Below are 20,885 nucleotides of genomic sequence, written 5' to 3' on the forward strand. Positions count from 1 at the left end.
TTAAAGATTCATTCCAATTTTTCCCTTCCTCATGCATGATTTTTGAAATCATTGCTTTAATTGTCCTATTATAACGTTCTACCTGCCCATTGGCTTGAGGGGAACCCGCAGCAATAAGTACATGTTGAATATTATGTTCCTTACAAAAGTTTTTAAATATATCAGAAGTAAAACTTGTACCTCTATCTGAAATAATTCTTATTGGTTTACTATAGTACGAGAAGTATTCAAGAAGTTTCGTGCATGTCTCTGTTGTCTTAACAGAGCGAACTGGGTATAGTGTAAGGAATTTACTAAACGCATCAACTACAATAAATATGTGGCGATAATTTCCCACTGTCGGATTTAGGGGACCATAATGGTCTATGTGTATGGTATGAAAGGGAGTATCATTCGTATCTACTAATTTAAGTAACCCTTCTGTTTTCCCAGTTTTTGAAGAAAAAATAATACACTTGAGACAGTTTTCAATATGTTGTTTAATTAACTCAGACATGTTGGGGAACCAATATGTTCTTTTAATATTTTCTGTTGTACGATTAATACCAACATGTCCCATATCATCGTGACAAGATCTGATCACATTACTACACATATCAGCTGGGACATAAAACAAAAGACGCCCATTACTCTTCCTATAAACCAGACCATTTCGAATTCATAGAGCTTGTGCTCTGAAGATTCCAACATTTTAACTAATTTCTTTATTTCTGGGTCACAGCTTTGCTTGATTGAGAGTGCTTGGTTAAAGGTACACCCCTCAATAACTAATATGTGGTTACGGCTTAAAGCATCAACGTGTTGCATTCTCGTACCTGGTCTATGTTCTATCTGATAATCAAAATCCTGCAAGAACAATGCCCATCTGGCAATTCTTGGATTGATATCTTTTTTCGCTAGAGTCATCGTTATGCTATTACAATCTGTTACAATCTTAAACCTAATGCCCTGTAGATAAATTCTAAATCTTTTAATTGAGTTAACTATGGCCAACATCTCTAGCTCAAAGCTATGGTATCGAGATTCTGCATCGGATGTCCGATGACTATAAAAAAAAATAGGGTGAAATTTCCCATCAGATTGTTTCTGTAATAAAATGGATCCAAATCCTTGACTTGATGCATCGCAATGCAATTCAGTTTCAGCACCTGGATTGAATAAACATAATAGTGGATTTTCACAGAGTTTAAGTTTGATTAATTCAAAAGCATTAATTTGATCTATCCCAAAATGAAATTGAATATTATCTTTAAGCAATTGATAAAGAGGTCAAGCTAATATGGCAAAGTTGGGAATAAAGCGCCTGAAATAAGAGGCTAAACCAATAAAACTTTTAAGGGCTTTAGTATTACTTGGAACAGGATAATCCTTAATAACCGAAACATTTTTAGGATTAGGCCGAATACCGGATGCATCAACTTGATATCCTAAGTAAATAATTTCACGCTTAAGAAATTGACATTTATCTAACCTCAATTGCAATTTATGTTTCCTCATCAGGTCAAAAACTCGTGATAAAATATTTAATTGATCCTCAAGAGTCTCTGTAGCAATAATAATGTCATCAAAATACACTAAAACCTTATTTGTTTTAATAAGTTCTCTAAAAATATTATTGACAAATCTTTGGAACTTACTTGGACCATTACAAAGTCCAAATGGCATTTTACAAAATTCATATTGGCCTAATGGAGATATAAAAGATGTGTACTTCCTGGATGATTCGGCCACTTCAATATGGTGAAAACCATCTTTTAAATCAAGACTCGAGAAATATTTTTTCCCTCTCAATAGGTCAAGGTGATCGTCGATTAGTGGAATTGGATACCTATCTCTGCAGCATCTTTTGTTGAGTTCTCTATAATCAACGCACAATCTCAGTTCACCAGACTTCTTCTTTACCAACACTATTGGGCTACTATACTCTGAGTTACTTTCTCTAATTACACCATTTTCAAGTAAGGAATTTATAATTTCTTGTAATTTATTTTTTTCATAATATGACAATCGTCTTGGTTGGAAGCTAAACACATCCTGACTTTTTAGGACTATCTGTAAAGGTTCACTAACTAATGGTTCATTATCTTGCTCGTTAGTATTATCTAAATAAAATTGCCTATATATATTATTCATATTCACTCTAATATGCTCAGGTAGAGTATGGTCCAACCTAAGATCAATACTGTCATTTTTAATATTCAAAATCTCCAAGTTAAGAATTTCATTAAATGATATTATGTCACTACGTTTAATTTCAATTTCAAAACTACCATTATTAACTCCAAAAATGACCCTTGGATGCGACAGAAAATCTCTACCCAGTAAACAATCACATTTAATTGTATCATTAGGCACTACTTTTAATTTAATATTCAGTGGATCGCCAATATTAGGCTGAAAAACATCTACATACATCTGACCTAAAATTATCAATTCTGATCCATTAATACCTACAATACCAGAGTTAGTTGGACTAGTTACAATTTCAGTAAGTTCTGGTAACACTTGTTCTCTAATTAAACTTATAGGACTACCAGTATCAACAACGGCCAAAATATTTGACAACAAACTATTATTAAATTTTACATCTATATTTATAATATAAGCTGGAGTTACCACATCTGACTGCTGCAATACCATGGCTGAGTCGTTAGGAGCTTGCTGATGCTGAATGTTGGCTGGACCCTGATCTGAAGGACACTGGCTAATCTGATGATCTGCAGACCCACACTTGAAACATGAACCCTTTGGTCGTTTTGGCTTAGTACAAGCTGGTGAAATATGCTCGAACGATCCACAGTTGTAACATCGGGCCTTACCCTTATGAGATGACTGTTTAGGATTCACAACTGAACTAGAAAGCTTATTTACTACTACAGGCTTAAGGCTATCAGTCTTGGTTAATACTTCTTCCTGCGCTGGTCGCGGTACAGTCTTGAAACGAGCAGCTCGGGAGTCATTTATCTTATTGAACGTAACAATATCAATTAGTAACTCATTTTCATTTCTGTGGCTTCTACTCAATAAATAAACACACAGTTCACGCGAAAATATACCTTCAACAATTTGCCGTTTGGACTCATCGAAGTCAAGTTTGAGCTCCCGGCACATACGAGCTTTATCGTGGAAATATTCGTTAACAGTTTCGCCTTTTCTTTGTTGACGTGCAATCAACAATTTCGTAAGGTCGACAATTGATGCTAACGTGCCAATAAAAGCATCTTTGAACTGTTGCTCAAAGTGTTCCCAACTAGAGAAATTGCGCCCCAAGTACCAATTACGAGCAGCACCTTTAAGTTTCGTTCGTACAATTTCGAGCTTGAAGGTATCTGGCCAGCTATGTAAATCGGCAGTCGAATTGATGCCCTTAATCCAGTTCGACGCTTCAGCGTGAGATTCGGTTCCGATAAAGTCGGGTAATGACTGATGAAAATCCGGCATCACGTAGTATCCATTCGGACCATTCGATCCAACACTATGAACACTGACTGGGCTCGGTGCCGATCGCTGTTGCATAATTTCATTCATTTGGTTCATAAGAAGTCGATTTTGCTCTAACAATACGGCTAATAGACTATTCGTATCAATACTTTGTTCTTGCGCCTTGTTTATACTGATAAGATTACTATCAGCGCCGGAGGGCACTGTGGATTTCTGTACAAAATCATTGCTACTCCCTGGCAGCACTGGCTGACTAGAACGCACCTGGTCGCCTTGCGCAACGTAACCTCCAAAATCTTTTCCCGCTAATTCAGCTACATCATCCAATTGCTGGGTTTTCCCATCAGACGACGCGTAATTATGGTCGGACTGCGGCTCTTTGTCCATACTAATGAATGATAATACTCACGTGGTCACGTCTTCGAAAATCGAATCGACGATTTTTCTTGACGAAAATTCACAATACACGCACTAAAAAAAAAACGTTCAGGAATCTTAGGGTATCGGTATCCCACTTCTGATGTTGTAGCGGCGTACCGGCGGTTGCACGTCCGCTGAGCAATTTGTCAGGATTATAACAAAAAACACAATTAGTAGTACTATTAAATAATTGAAATTATTATTGAACAAGAAACAATAACAAAATAATAACAATTCTTATTATTGAGCTACTTAACAATAGGTGACGACGCTGAGCACTTTCATCGGCGCGTGCACTACAGCTACTACTCACAGTACTAACGACTAACATAATATAGTATGATGATGATAATAATAATAATAATAATAATAATAATAATGATAATAATAATGATAGAATATTACTACATAAGATTATTTATTTTTGTTATATCTGCAGATGTGTATTGTTTTTTTTTTTTTTTTAAATTTTGTTTAATATCATCTTCATCATCTTTTTTATAATTTACAGTATTTTTTTCATTAGTTTTTAATAATACATTATTAAACATTTTTTTAAAATTTGTTTTAATATTAATTATTTTCTGTGGATTTTCATCAGATGTGTTTTTTAAATTATATCCTACCTTAGAATTGTTTTGGTCTTCAAATGTTACTTTTTTTTTAATTTTATTTTTTAATTCTTTTTGAATTTGATTAATATCCATTTTATTATACAAAAATAAAAAAATAAAAAAAACGTTTTCATCATTCATTGATGTTTAAAATATCAAGTCTATTGTTATGAAACCATACATTTTTATTTTATTTTTTTTTTCATATGTTTTACAATAAGTTCTACGAATTTCTTTAAATTTTTTTTATGGTATAATTTTGCCAATTAAATCGTACCTTATTTTTCCAATGTAATTATCTGACTGATTAAAAACAATTAAAACAGTCAAATTATTTCTTATCGTTTTTATGTCTACTGAGGTATAACTTTGTGTTAAATAAATAACACTAATTTTGATCATTGTAGTGTTGTTAATTATTCATTTGAAATAAATGGGAAAAAATACCAAAGAAATGCAAAATCTAGATTTTGCAATCTAAAATATTGTCAAGCTTATGAAGATTCAATGGAATATAAATTAACCTACTATAAGTCATCACACGAAGAACATCCTTCAATATATTTAAGTAAAAGTGATTTTAAAATTTATAAAACATTTTTTGTTGTTAACCTTACTAGACAACAAGGTAGCGTAGTACCTAACAGTAAAGTAATTTTAAATGTGGAATTTGGTCAAACTTTATCTGATAATACAATTTGTTATGTTCTTTTATTTCTCGTGCAATTTTTATGTATGATATTGAAAGAGGAATAATTGATGAAATGATTTAACTTTTATTTGATTTTAATTTTCAAGATATTCTATCTTGAAAATATTTATTTATTTATTAGATCAAGAACAACAATGCATACTTCATCAAAATTAATAATATTCCCCTTCAAGTCAAAAATATTAATTTCTATTTTTTGAAATCGATTTTTACTTACTGGTCTATATATAATTTGATTTGGTTGTATTAAAACATTATTAGAATCATATTTAAATAAAAATAAAAGTTCTTCACAATAATGGGTATGTGTATTAATATCATGTGAAAAAGATTCTTCAATTATATTACAATGTACTTCTAATGTTTTATTGTTATTATTTAATGAAGAATTTAGTCCAACATGTGTAAATAAATTATTTTTATCAAATCCTCCTAAACTTAAATATAAATTTTGATCAAATACATAATAATCTTTTGTTGATATTTTAATATGATTATTAATATTTTCCAACTTTATATTCGAAGGTAATAAACTATTTAATTGTTCAAATGAATAATTTCCTTTTAATTCGGTTTTATTATTTTCATTAAAAACAGTACCACTAATATTTTTTATATAAATTTGTGTATAAAAAATTAGATTGTTTGAACCTTTTATTTTATATTTTATAGCAGGACCTACTTCGAATGATTTAGGCCATACTTTATTTATAGGGATTAAATATCCAATATAATCCATACCTAAACATTTTGATAAATATTCATCAAAATATAGACCGATTGAGGCTGTAATATTTAAAACACCTTCAATTAATTCAAGACTTATTTTTGGAAAATTAATCACAAATTTAGCTCCGAATGAATTAAACACATTTTCAATTTCACTTATTGAATATACACCTATAAATATTGTACCTAACGGGATTTGACCATTTCGACCTAATCTAAATGCACATTGTTTATTTATATTTATATAATTATCATTAGAATTGGGATGATAAAATATTATTGGATGACTACTAACTATTGAAAAATCAAATTCTGTGTTTTCAAAACCTAAATATTTTTTTAAATTTTCATCTAAATTATAATAACACGAAGATTCAATTTTAATTTTATTATTTACATCTTCAAACGATATAATAACAGGATCTATTTGTTTGTTTAATTGTTTGATACTATACCTACCTTTTTTTATTTCTATTAAATTCTGTTTAATTTGTATACAACAGTCTGATTCAATATTAATAAAATTGTTTCCTTTTAAAATCATTGAATAAACACCTAACAAATTATTATTATCATCATTATGAATAGGTGTATTTAAATTAATACTACCGTTTTTAACTTTTATAAATACCATTTATAAAAGTAAATTTTATTTTTATTCAAAATCTATCAAATGCATTGTTTTTCCTTTATTTAATTTTTTTTCACCTTTATAAATAAGATTAAATTTAGTTTTGGATTTTTTATTATATAATTCTATATTTTCTTTTGTAAACACATCTAAAAATCTATCTGGTAAAATAACATTTAATTTATTATCTAATATAACAACTATTTTTTTACCATACTTTGTATCAACATACTTAAAAAGACTCACCTCATATTCTTTTCCTTGTTTTAAATCACATAATCTTACAAAATCATATTGTGAGTTACAACTATTTAAAAGTGTTTTCAAATTGTCCATTTCTTTATATTAGTAAATAAATTTTTTTTTTTTTTCGATTTTTTATTTCGAAAAAAATCTATTTAATATTTTCAAAAGTTAGCAAAACGGTAAACGGTTAACGGTAGACGTTTGCAAAACGGTAGACGTTAACGAAACGGTAAACGTTAGGCGTTAGCAAAACGGTAAACGTTAGGTGTTATGTGTTAAGCGTTATGTGTTTACATTTCAATGTTAATATTTTAATATATAAAAAACTACGACCGTGATCAACAAATACGTCATTCAAACTAGGTATGGGCATAATCGAATGATTTCGATAATCGAATGATTAGTAATCGAGACATTTTCATAATCGAGAGAATCTCTCGAAAAATAACTCGAAATTAAAATCGTTTTTTCCTATGAAAACAATAATCGAATGATTAGTAATCGAGAGAATATCTGAAATTAAAATAATTTATTCGTATGATAAGAATAATTGGCTATTACGTATTGAGAGAATCAAAAAATTACTCAATTAATACACTTTAGTAAATAGTTATTAATTCAATTTTGCTTTCTATATTTGATGATATATATTATATTTATAATTAAAATAAACTATAATTTAGGAATAATAATAAGTAATAAACTAATAACCATGATGTATTAATAATTTATTATTAATAGATGCTTTTATTAAAATACAGATTTTCATTTTTATATTTAATAATTATTATCTAAATTTTAAATTAATCTGCTGGTCTAAAATACTGTAAAATCTTAATTATGAAAAAACTCTATGATTTTAAATGAAACGTTATAAATATATTACAAATATGTATGGCTACCAAATCAGCAAATGTTGACAATGCATTTTAAGTTTCAAATAAAATTTATTAAAAATCCTCCAAATTAAAAATAATAGTATATATCTAATAAAATAACTTTATAACAGCTCGTAATAGTAAGTAAATAAGTATAAGAATAATAAATATTTAATGAATAAAACTGGACAAAATATAAAAATGTAAAAATGCACAAAAAATTTTAATACAAATTCAAATTACTATTTAAAAATATAATATAATCTAAATTTGTTGGGGATAGCCGATTTCTGCGATCATTGGTTATCAGTCCTGTTTTTGAAAATACACGTTCAGATGGAACAGACGTTGCTGGAATACACAAATATTTCAGCTGCATATTATACAAATCTGGTAATGTGTGTTTATGCTGTTTCCGAAATTCCAATGGATTTTTTTTACGATCTAAAAGTGGCATATCTAAATATTGACGTATTATCAAAGTGAAAGTTACATTTGGACTCGATGTAGTTCTGACTTCAGCGACTTTATTATTAAAATGCTCCCATAGTGATTTAGTTGCATTATTAGTACTATTTAATGTGTGCGCTGTGGTGGTAGATTCAGTTGTATTCATTTCATTTTCCATATCATTATTTGTGCTAATCATCATTGTTAATTCTTCGCTTACCCATTTTTGCGCATTACTAGCATTTTCAAGTAAACCAAATGCAGTTTTTTTGAATCGTGGGTCTAAAAATGTTGCTTTTGCAACAATTTTATTCTTTTCTAAAATGCCCAACGGTCTACTGACTATATCCATTAACATATTTGTAAATACATCCCCAATATCAGTTTTTGTTTTCAAGTTTTTTAAAATATGTTGAAGACCTCTAATAAGTGGTATAACCACACTTAATGTTGGGTACTTTTCACCTGATAATTCTGCTGTCATTATTTCAAATGGCTTTAAAATATGGGTACAATCTAATATTATCTCCCACTCGGACGCATTTAAATAATTTGGAGCTTGAGGTAGAGTTGACATAGCAGCAGATAGAGGGGCTTTAATGTTTACAAGTCTTTCAATCATTATTAAACTGGAATTCCATCTGGTAGGCACATCTTGCTTAACTTTTAATAGAGGCAAGTTCATTTGCAATTGAAAATCTTTGAGTTTTTCAGTAGCGTTACTGCTGTGCTTGAAATGCCCTACTATCGTCCTACATTTTTTTTAAATTTGATTTATATCAGAGTTTCCATTTATTGCCTCATTTATACTCAAATTTAGTGTGTGTGCCACACATGGGTGATGGTGTTTAAGAATTTGTTCGTTTATTGCATTTTTAATATTTGACCCATTGTCTGATACCATGGTTAATATTTTATTTGCTATATTCCACTCATTAAAAATATTTGTAAAAGTAGCGGCTATATTTTGACCAGTGTGTCTTTCAGAAACGCCTTTAGTTGCAATTACTGGTGAATATAATTGGTCGTCAAAAATAAAATGGCACGTCACTGTTATATATGAATTATTGGAATCGGATGTCCACATATCTGTCGTTACTGATAAATCATTTACGTTTTGAAGAATAGATTTTATTTTAAGGAGCATAACATTATATTCTTGTGGCAACAATTGTGAAGTTAATACTTTTCTACTAGGGATAGAATAAAGTGGTTGCAATTTTTTAGTACACTCAATAAATCCAATGTTTTCTACTAAAGAGAGTGGTTGATAATCAGCGACAATCATTTTAATTAAAGATTTATTAATAGCCTTAATTTCAGAATCACTAAGTTCAAACTCTTTTGTCGAACCAAAGAGTTTTAGTTGACGAGGCCGTTTTGAAGGTGGCTCAGAAAATTGAGACGAAATCAAGTGTTGAGATGATAAATTAGAAGAAATTGCTGAAGTTGAGGAACTAAATGTATTTTCGGTAGTCCGGATTAATTGGTTATCTGGGTCATCTTCATTATGAGTGTTCGGATTGAGTTTGGTAGGGTGTAATCGTTTTAAATGTTCTATTATAAATTTAAAAAGATACAAAAATTGTGAAATTAGTATTTATTATACTTATTATACTTATTACTTAATATTTTGAAATACATAATATAATTAGGATTTGCAGAAGTATGAAATATTTCATTTTGAAATATATCACTATTTCATAAAAAAAATTCACAAAAACGTGAAATATTGAAATTTTTCTAATACAAATATTAATAATGGTTATTTATCAATTATTGATTATATAATCTAAATTTTCTAAATATAATCATTGATATTAATGAAATGAGTACAGTGGTTGATAAATTACTACTATTTAGGACATTTAGGTCTTGTTTTCGACTATTTAAAGCATTATTTATTTATTTACAGTGGCGGCTCGTGAGGTTCACGTACCAAATACGTGCCCACGAAAAATAATTAATAAAAGTATAAAATTAATAACATCATTGATTATAAATACTATTATTTATAATCAATGATAATATTAATAATTAATATTCGTACAAGGTAACTAATAAACGCAAACCGTACACGACACGCTGTTTGACGAAACCAATGCAAATAATAGAAAATCATAACAATATGATTTTAATATGTTTTTATATTATATTGTTGATATTATCATAGACATATAATAATAATAATAAGTCTATGGATATTATAGTAGTTATTAGTTTTAGTTGATTTGATAGCATTACTAACCGGCGTGTCGAGGCCTGTAGCTAATTTTTATACGGCTACCCGGAGCACAAACAATTTGTGCTCCACGATATTATTTAATCGTTTATAAATATATTTTTTAACATAAAAGCTGCAAAAACTGTTTTTTTTTAATATAAATATTTATATATTTTTTAATTACAGACCATTTGCATAATCATCAATTATATTATGTTATTATAGGCATATAATAATTTTTTATATAATTTGTTTGGGTGGTTCACGTGCTCCTGTGCACCATCGTGGTATGCCGCCACTGTTTATTTATTTATGATAAACGGGTAATAACCTTTTTGTGTGAGTAGTATCAGGTTGATATTTTTTAAATATTTTACAGTAAGAACAAAAAATAAAAAGTAAGACAACAAATAATTAGACATTTTCTATAAAATATGTGAAATGTAGTTATTTAAATTAATAAACTAAGGTGTTTGAAATAATTCCAAAGAGAAAGGGTAAACAAATAGATAATTTCATGTGCCTAGTTTAAAAGTTATGTAAACCCTTAATAAAATATTATAATTTTAATTAATTACCTTTTAAGTTTGTCGTGTTTCCATAATACTTATAATCCTTTTTACATATTTGACACGTAGCAGTCTTATTATCAGTATGTTTTTTAAAATGGTCCCAAACAACGGAACGTTGTTTACAGCCCGGTCTCATATTATATAAATCAATTAAGAAAATACTTTTGAAATTATCGAAAATATGGAGACATGGAGTGTCAACTGTTAACTACTAACTGTTTATGACTTGCAAGATTGTTTGACAATTATATTTGGAAAAAAACAATCAAAAATCGTCAACATCTCTCTCCTAAAATTAAATAGTTAAATGGTGATTTTTCATAGGCCGTAGCAGTTTATATATAACGCGTCTGTGAATAAAAGTATTTTCGATAAAAATAATAAATGTGTAATATAAGTATAAGATATAACTAATATACAATATTATTGTCTTATTTATAAACATACATTGCATTTGCATTATCTGTATTTATTTTTACAACCCATTAAAAATTAAAATATACTAAATCAAATATCAATTACCATATAATAATTCAAAACATTTCAAAATTCGGTTACTTTAGTTACTATTATTCGATTACTCGATTATTTTATTTTACTCATAATCGAAATTATTCGATTGCTCGATTATTTTATTTTACTCATAATCGAAATTATTCGATTACTCGATTATTTTACTCATAATCGAAATATCTCGATTCTTTTTCATAATCGAGATATCTCGATTATATATCTCGATAATGCCCATCACTAATTCAAACGATAATAATATTGTAACATCCGTTAAGAGGACGTGATACCACCAATTTTGAAGTGTAAAAACATCCTTGCGGAGAATAGTGATTACTCGTCGAATAGTGGATTTAGAGCAAAATCACCTATAATAAATTTTAAAGTTAACAATATTTTGGAGATAACCTCATATCCTTTTTTCAAAATACCGTATAGTAAAAAACTTACAGTTAATTAAAAAAAGTAAAATAAATGGAGATTTATACATTTAATTAATCAAGAAATAATTTAAGTAATCAAAAACGGATATGAGGTTATCTTCAAAATTTTGTCAGCTTTCTTTTTTGATATAGGTATTTTTACAAAAAAACCACTCAAAAATCCATATTCTTGGATCGCGCAAAACATGTTTTATAAGAAAATCGCATAAATTACTTTTAATTTACGGCCGACAAGTGCTGCTCTGTTTCCGTAACGGCAGTGTTCGATAACGCTTGTTACCCCCCCGACCTGTGAATCAAACTCCACCATACTGGTTTTTGACGATTTAGTCATTAGTGCCCACCGCCAGACGTGACGAACTATAAATAATATCGCAAAATTGTAGATAACGGCGCGCGGCGGCTGGGTGACATAAATAATAATAATTATTAGAGTTTCAATATTTTATACAACTATTTCATATTTTCATGTTACGTCGTAGTGCGTGCTGTCCCTAGTGGAAAACTGGGCAATTAGTGTGATTAGTGTGACCCTCCCCCACCGACTCATTCCACATACACACCGCGATATTGTAATTTTATAATTACGAAGAAAATAATATTTATATGATTTGGATCGTGCCACTGTCACGCTGTAAATTGTAATAACAACGCACGGCCGCATCACGGTTCTTTGTTTGTCTTTTGCAATTTGCAAGATATTATTTTATAATATACACGTCATTGTCATATTTGATATTTAAATATTTTGAATATGGCGAACAAAAGTAAACGAACTAAACGTTCGCAAAAGAAAATAATCTCTCGTAATCTAATACTAAAACGTTATAACAAAAAAGAGAGGTAAGTTTTGTATATTATTATTATTGTTATAATTATTATTATTTTAAATAAAATTACATCGCAGGATTCAAACAGTTACAAATAATGTCATGAAAACTGCAGATTAAGCTGAGATCGATTCTTCAATAGAAGAAAATCATGTTATTATAGAACCTTCAAATGAAAGTATAGAGTCGTAAGTGTACAAAATATATAATATATTAGTATATAGTAGTATATAACATAGTGTTACTATGTCTATACTCTATACTCAATATTATTTGTTTATCACTCCCCACAAAAAAAAGTTTTTGAGGAGGCGTTGAAGTGTATTTTAGACGAAATAATACTATAGTCTATAGACTCAATATAAATCTACTAATAATAATAATTATATATTATGATGTATAGTAATGCTGTAATATCAGAATTTGATGTACCCCTCAATTCTATTGATATTTTTGACGAAACTTTAAGCCCGTAAGTTATAATTATTTTTTTTTTTAAATATTATTTTAATTATAATATTACATTAAATCGCAGGATTCAATCAGTTACACAAAATATCACGATGACAGAGCTCACTGAGATTGATTATTCTGCAATAGAAAATCATGTGATAGAAACTTCAAATGATAGTATAGAGTCGTAAGTCTGTAATATAATATATACAATGTCTATATTTGTTTATAAATTTCGATTTAATTTTTTTGGCCAAGTCAAAATACTTGAAAATGTAATAGAAGGTTTTCATAAGTTGATCTATGAGTGATAAAAAAATGATTAAAATATATAGGAACAATTTTTTATAAGTGTTAGAAGTTCAAATATTGACAAAATTCGTCATAATCACGAATATTTGATATTTATTTTGTAATTTTACTATTTTAGATTCTGAGCGGAACGATGAATGTTTTGATTTTACAATGATGTGTGTTTTCATAAGTTGATCTAAATGCGGTTTAAAAATATTTAAGATTAGTATGCACACTTTTTTTTTAAGTTAAAATTTTGATCAAATTCATCAAAATCTCGAATGGTTGCAAATTTATTTTTAGTTATAAATTCATCCCCGTCGTCTCAAACGAAAATGACCACGTGATTTTCTAACCAACTAACCGAATCTATATATTTTATTTACATTTATTGTATACAATTAAATTAAATTTAAATTAAATTCATATTGGCAAGACTGGGCAAGTTAATGATTTTTTTTAAACTCAGTTAAGTTAAGTTAAACATATAAGTTATACAGATTGTATATTGTTCTTTCTACTTAAATAAAAAAAAAAAATAATAAAAAAATATATAAAATATCCTACACCGACAAACTGTCTCCGCTCAGAATCGTTATTCGTATACAATGATATATCATTCAATTCAAATTTAACACCATGCATTAGAGTGACCCACTATATAATATGTAGTAAAACTGCACAGCATAGCGACATCCACTTACCCGTTTTTTTTATATTTTATAATGTACTTATGTATACTAGAAAAATTTAGAATTTACTGGGGAGCATTAGATAAAATATAGGCCTTAATGGAATATTCATGAATCGTTTTTTTTCGTATACAATGATTTTTCTGTTTGATTTGGCTTGTGTGTTTTGTTTAGTGATTTGACATTTCATCTCAAAGGGCGCCGCATTGTGGATATGTCTCATGTATTTTACCAAATTCAGAATTCTAAACAACATACGCCTGGTCTAGGTTGTTCATTTATGGATGTAGATTTTATAAGTGAGTCAACCAAAGGTTTCGAGTGTAGTTGGAAATTTCAGTGTAGAATGTGTAATCTGAAAACCGTTATTACCTCGGAAAAACGAGATCCAGAAATAATTCCCATCAACAAAGCGGTAGTAAATGGCACTATTGCAACTGGCATAGGATTCACCCAACTAGCCGAACTTACAGCTTCTATCGACATACCATGTATGACCGCTAAAATATACCTGAAATATAACAACATAGTAGGTGCAGATATAAAAAGTAGTGCATGGGATGAAATGAGATTAGCCGGTATGGAAGAGAAAAGGTTGGCATTAGAGGTAGGTGATATTGATGAAGATGGCATTCCAATGTGTCCAGTCATAGCTGATGGACAGTGGAGTAAAAGAAGCTACAAAACGAAGTACGACGCGTTATCAGGAGCGGTAAGAAATAAAATAAATACTATAGGTATATAGTATTGCTGTGCCTAAATAAGCCTAAAATAATATTTATGGTGTTTATCCCTGTTTTTAACTTATAATTGCCATGTAGACTGTTTTCTAAACATGTTTATGTTCTAACTGATATATTATTGTTATGTATATTAGTATATTATAAATAATTAATATTAATAATTGTATTGGTTGGGTTTCATTATAATGTTATAAATTATAATATCTCATATTCTCATTATAGGTAATTATACTTATTAGATAATAAAAATAAATAAATAGATAAACAATAATAATAATAATTAATAAATTACCTAATAAAAAATTTAAATCATAGGCTACAATCATCGGATATCGAACCAAAAAAATATTGTTTGTGGGAATTCGTAATCGCTACTGTGTCATATGCGAGAGAGCCAAAGTACTTGATAAGTCACCGAACACTCACGAGTGTTTTTTAAATTGGTCAAAAGGTGCTACAAGTATTGAGGCTGATGCAATTATAGAAGGGTTTTTGTCTAGTATTTCAATCCATGGCCTAAAGTACAATAAATTGATCGGTTAGTACCAACTAAATTAGTATTGTTTTTTAATCCGAGTACTAGTAATTAATAATTGTATTATACTCTATAGGGGATGGCGATAGTAGTGTTACTAAAAAATTAAACGAAGTGATGCCATATGGTCCGATGTTATTAGTAGAAAAAATTGAATGCCGAAACCACATTCTACGAAATTATGGCCAAAAGCTTATGGGTCTTACCAAAAAAACGGATTATCCTTGTTATTTGAGAAAATTTATAAGCAGAAATATATTGAGATTTCGAACGGCTGTAACTAAAGCGATAACTCATAGAAAAAATTTGAATGATACTATGCAAGAAAAAATCGAAGGTAAAATGGATTAATTTATATTTAGATCCCTTCGTATAAAATATATAGGTACCTATTCTATAATAATTGTAATAAATAATTATATTTGGTTAGGTTTACGGAACGATATATTAAATGGACCTTATCATATTTTCGGCCACCATTCCAAATGCGAAAGTTATTTCTGTTCAGGACCAAAGTTAAATGAGAAGGACTTGGTATCTGAAATTAACAAATGTGGCCTGATGAACGATATTAAGTTTGTTTTACGTCGAGTAGCTGACAATTCAAAAAGCCTTATTCATGACGTTGACAATAACTATTGCGAACAACTTAACAGCATCTTAAATAAACACATAGCAGGCAAGAGGATCAATTTTAGCCAAAAGCAATCCTACAACATCAGAGTTCAAGCAGCAATTGTGTCATTTAATTCTAAAGGAAATTTTATTCGTACGATGCATAAAAAAATCACAAACAAAAGTCCAGGTTAAACATTTATTTATGACCTACATTAGTGAATACATAATACTACATTATACATTATACATTATAGTATAAAATAATATAGGTATAACGTGTTATTTAAAATGAAATAAATTCTAGAAAAAAATCCTGAAATAGTGAACAGGCAACCGCGACTTTTTCTATCTAATCTTGTTTTTTTTAGGAATTATAGCGAAAAAATTTCTTAAATATACTTCAGACAAAAGAAGAAATTTAAAAATGCGAAGAGCACTTTTTAAATCATCAGGAAAATATTAAAAAAAAAAAATTTCTCAAGGACCTGACGAATTTTATGGTTTGGCTGAACCCTTATTAGACATATTGCCAGATGCTGTTATAAAAAAAAAGAAGGACGAATTTATTTTATCATTGACTATGACAGAGGCGGATAGACACACATTGGAACGTGAGACAATGCAGCAAGCGAATAGTCAAAGGTGGTTTATTGAGAGGAGAAATAGATTAACCGCATCAAATTTTGGTCGAATTTGCAAACTGCGGCCTCAGACATCATGCAAATCCACGGTTTATGATATTTTATACAATAATCCTACTTCAAAATCACTTATTTATGGTAAACAGACTGAAGAAACTGCACTAAAATGTCTAGAATTTAAAATAAACTGTACAATTCAGAAATGTGGCCTATTTATTGACAAGTTCATACCATATTTGGCAGCAACACCAGGTACCTATATAATATTCTAACAGCGCTAACAGAATTTACATAAATATTATCTTAATTCTCATTCATAAAATAAATGTTTTTTTTTATGTATCAATATAATGTTATCACTTATCATAGATGGTTTAATTGGAAGCAACTCAATCGCCGAAATAAAATGCCCTTATTCGGTAAAAGACAGTGACACTTTGGAGCAAGCTTTACAAGAAAAAAAGGTTAAGTACTTCAAAAAAAAATGTTGTTGGTAAAATATGTTAACAAATTAACAGTGTATGAGCGTTGATCTTGGAAAATGTGTGAATATTAAATACGGAATAATATTAAAACTAATTAATTTTTTTTTGTAGCTTCCTTACATATATGAAATAAACGGTGTCTATCAATTAAAGAAAGACAATCTTTATTATTTTCAAATACAGGGCCAAATGCACATCACAGAACGTCACAAGTGTTATTTTTTTATTTATACACCTGAATGGACACATTTAGAAATTATACACTATGATGACGTTTTTTGGAGTACAACAATGGAAAAAAAATTAAAATTGTATGTATTTTTAAATTGGTTTTATTATTTTAGGCTAACTACTAAAATGTTGGTTGTATAGATTTTACGAAGAATGTTTACTTCGGGAAATTATCGACCCACAATATAGTAAACGATTGTTGAAAAGCGACATATATGAACCTGCGCACATCAGAGAATATATAGAAAATTATAAAAAAATTAAAAATAATAAATTGGGTAACAAATGACCCACATTGTACATATTATATTTGTATATTATATTATATAACAAAAAAATAAGTATTTATTATTTATTTATACCTACATAACGTACAAAAACTAAACTTAAACTTGGTATTTTGTTTTAATTTTTATTATACATTGAAGAATAGAAACTCAAGAATATAAACAACCTGTGAAAATGTCACATATCTACGGTCATTCGTTTGTTAATTACAACAAAAACAGAAAATCGTTACATGAGAAATCGAGTGAATATCAAATTTTGTAAAAATATGAATTTCAAACGCTCATAAAAATTTAATTTTACTTTCTTCTAAAAAATTTTTTTTTTGATAAAGGTAGACAAACTTATGAGGAATCTTGTATTAAATTTTAAAATCTTAGATTTAAAAACAAAATTTTTTATGAATTTCTAACTTAAAATAATTTTGCAAATTTTCGTCGTTTTTACGTATTTTGTCAATATTTGAACTTTAAATGCTTATAAAAAAAAACTGTGACTAAGGATTTTTAATTGTTTTCATCTGCCTTTGAAACAATATACTAGGAGCTTTGTATTAAATTTTCAAGTTTTTTTAACCAACAAATAAAATTTTATTGATATTTATAGAAAAAAAAACTAAAAAAATTGAAAACTGACAATGTCCGTAAACAGTTCAAAAAGAGTCAAATTATTTTCAAAATTTTACCATATATAGAAAATGCAATTATAAACAACCTGTGAAAATTTCATATATCTACGGCCATTTGTTTTAGAGTTACACCAAAAACCAAAATCGATTTTGCGTAAAAATTTTGACCCCCCAAAGTACCAACTAGATTCACTTTCCAATCAGAAAAGTTGCTATTTAAGAAAATCGAAGCAGTTTTACTGCCCTAAAAGGTGATGACAGACACAAAAAAAAATAAAAAATATAAAAAAACACACATCATTTTAAAATCAATACATTCATCGTTCCACTCAGAATCTAAAAGTAAGATAATATTGAACAGTTAACGTAAAATATGTATTTATTTAGGTACTATTAAATAATTTTATACTGTATGTATTATATTTGAATGATTAATAGTGCAATAACTACAAATTAAGCTATGCTATATTACAGTTTTTACAATCTATATATTGGTGCATACATTTAGGTAAGCAGTAACTTCAAACAAAAAAATAGTTCGAATGGGTACGCGCGGTTATTGAAAATAATACCGCGGCGTTTACGTGTGTACTGTGTATTAATATATTGACGCGATCCGTCATGGTCAAACGATCATCGAATAATAACCGGCGCTCCCGAGACCAGATTGAGCGGTGCCGCCGACTGCGAGTAATAGGCCGTAGGCGTGGCATACGCGACGCGCATCGCGTGCTTGCGGATCCTGAAAACACCTAAAAGCGCTTTCTCTCGGTCATTGTATGCGTAACGCTTTGGGTATCACGTCCTCTTAATGATTAAAGATTACGATTCAAATTTGTAGTCGTTAATCATAATATAAATTAATGTAATCAACAATTACAATAACAAATTATTTAAAATGATTAAAGTCATAATGTAATCGTAATATTGATTACGATTACAACATTTTTTAATTTGTAATCATGACTAAATTTTAATGATTAATGATTAATGATATTTCAATGACTATTTGGACTGAATAACAGGTATATTTTAAGATAAAAATTTTAAAAAGATACAGCTAGTTTATTGATCATTGTAGTGCACTTCATATGTATTATAGTTATTGATTAATGATAACCTATATTATGTAGGATATTGTAAAAATATAACAAAATAAATAAGAAGTAAATTTAACAATGATAAATGCAATTTTCAAATATTATAGAAAAAAATAACAATTAACAATACAAAATCATATTTTTTCAAGAAAAAATTATTTTTTAATAATAAACTAAACATAAATTATAATAATTATGCCATAATAATATAATAAGAATAACAATGAAAATATGTAATAATAAATAATAATAACAATTATAAACAATGTAAAAATCATAACATTTTTATAGTATATTTGCTTTTAATACAACGCGTTTTTCAAATAATTGATCGGATAATTTATGACTTCTTGGTTGATTTATCATTGTTGCAAATGAAAAAAGTCTTTCCACAGGTGCTGACGACGGAAGTGGAGTATTGTATCGAATAAAAACTTGTTTAATAATAGGATACTTTTCGAGATTATTTAGATTGTTTTCTTCATCTGACAAGAAATGTAGAACTTCTAATTCTGATTTTGTCGTACCAGTTGATGCCGAAGAAGAAGATCCGAAGTCAAAAAAGTCGTCCGTTGTTAGATTTATGATTGGTGATTTTTCTGAATGAAGTGGCGTGTTTTGTGCACTAATCACGTCATCAGCTGCTTTTTTGAAAAAGTGAATGAGCTTATCGTGATTTTCTATTTTCACACATGTTAACCAACGTTTTTTAAAACGCGGATATGAGAATGCTGCTATTGAAGCATTAACAGATTCAAGAGAAGAAAAATTTAAATAATTTTAAAATCTTTTATCAATACTTTTTAATATTGCATCAATTATAGGTTTGCAGTATAACCAGATACGTTCAGGTTTAGCTAACGTTTCAATTTTTCTTCTTAATGCCAGAAGACATGGTAGTACTACACCATAATAAGTATTTTTTTCACCTTGCATTATATCCAATGCTTCAGCCATTGGCGCTGTGCATAATAAATGTTCTTCAATATAATCAAAATCTTGTTCCCGCAAACAGTTTTTTTTATTTATATCTAAAGCATTATTTAGATTTGAAATATTTTTTTTTATATTTAATATCTGTCGAAGTGCATCGTATAAACTATTCCACCGCGTTTCTCCGGGCCTACTTAATGTATGTCCTAATATATTTTGTATAATTTCGGCCGATTTTGGCCGTCCAGCTAAATTCCAAAGAATATTACATTTATTAATTACTGAAACGTGTACTAATGACAATTCATCAGAGTTATTTATAACTTTATTTATATCTGCTGTTACACATAAATTAAGAGTATGTGCGAAACATCTAAAATGCATTGGCAATATACTTTCTATATCTGGCCCATGTACGTCACATTGAAGTTAATTACTTTCGTTTGATTCTAAATTAAATTCTGAGGTATCAATATTATCAACCGAATTTTCCTCTTCGATAAAAATTATATTTGTTCTCTTTACTCCAAACATTTTGAATGCT

General features: G+C 28.6%; 3 protein-coding genes across 3 annotated transcripts; 1 reads left to right on the forward strand and 2 right to left on the reverse strand.

Moving 5' to 3' along the window:
• Positions 1-579: 579 nt before the first annotated feature.
• Positions 580-3,828, reverse strand: LOC111026944. The gene is made up of 3 exons (XM_022305137.1): positions 1,638-3,828; positions 1,353-1,544; positions 580-1,220 (listed from the first exon to the last, which is right to left on the reverse strand). Exons 1-3 carry the CDS (start codon positions 3,826-3,828, stop codon positions 580-582), a joined length of 3,024 nt encoding a protein of 1,007 aa, XP_022160829.1.
• Positions 3,829-6,696: 2,868 nt separating this feature from the next.
• Positions 6,697-12,180, reverse strand: LOC111026945 (zinc finger BED domain-containing protein 4-like). Its single transcript, XM_022305138.1, has 5 exons — positions 12,096-12,180; positions 9,054-9,678; positions 8,058-8,873; positions 6,794-6,854; positions 6,697-6,708 (listed from the first exon to the last, which is right to left on the reverse strand). Exons 1-5 carry the CDS (start codon positions 12,178-12,180, stop codon positions 6,697-6,699), a joined length of 1,599 nt encoding a protein of 532 aa, XP_022160830.1.
• A 4,195-nt stretch (positions 12,181-16,375) lies between these two features.
• On the forward strand, positions 16,376-17,460 carry LOC111026946. The gene is made up of 2 exons (XM_022305139.1): positions 16,376-16,928; positions 17,046-17,460. Exons 1-2 carry the CDS (start codon positions 16,616-16,618, stop codon positions 17,171-17,173), a joined length of 441 nt encoding a protein of 146 aa, XP_022160831.1. The 5' UTR covers positions 16,376-16,615; the 3' UTR covers positions 17,174-17,460.
• The last annotated feature ends 3,425 nt before the right edge of the window (positions 17,461-20,885 follow it).

The sequence above is a fragment of the Myzus persicae genome, unplaced genomic scaffold, assembly GCF_001856785.1.
Source record: "Myzus persicae strain clone G006 unplaced genomic scaffold, MPER_G0061.0, whole genome shotgun sequence".
NCBI lineage: Eukaryota > Metazoa > Arthropoda > Insecta > Hemiptera > Aphididae > Myzus > Myzus persicae.

Coding starts and splice junctions, on each gene's coding strand:
- LOC111026944 (XM_022305137.1), bottom strand. CDS start 3,828: ATGGACAAAGAGCCGCAGTCCGACCATAATTACGCGTCGTCTGATGGG. Junction 1,545..1,637: donor TGGACTTTGTAATGGTCCAA/GTAAGTTCCAAA, acceptor TTATTGCTACAG/AGACTCTTGAGGATCAATTA. Junction 1,221..1,352: donor TAAGGATTATCCTGTTCCAA/GTAATACTAAAG, acceptor ATTTTGGGATAG/ATCAAATTAATGCTTTTGAA.
- LOC111026945 (XM_022305138.1), bottom strand. CDS start 12,180: ATGGTGGAGTTTGATTCACAGGTCGGGGGGGTAACAAGCGTTATCGAA. Junction 8,874..9,053: donor TTTACAAATATTTTTAATGA/GTGGAATATAGC, acceptor AAAAAAATGTAG/GACGATAGTAGGGCATTTCA. Junction 6,855..8,057: donor AAACACACATTACCAGATTT/GTATAATATGCA, acceptor ACTTTTAAATAG/TTGTAACTCACAATATGATT.
- LOC111026946 (XM_022305139.1), top strand. CDS start 16,616: ATGACAGAGGCGGATAGACACACATTGGAACGTGAGACAATGCAGCAA. Junction 16,929..17,045: donor ATATTTGGCAGCAACACCAG/GTACCTATATAA, acceptor CACTTATCATAG/ATGGTTTAATTGGAAGCAAC.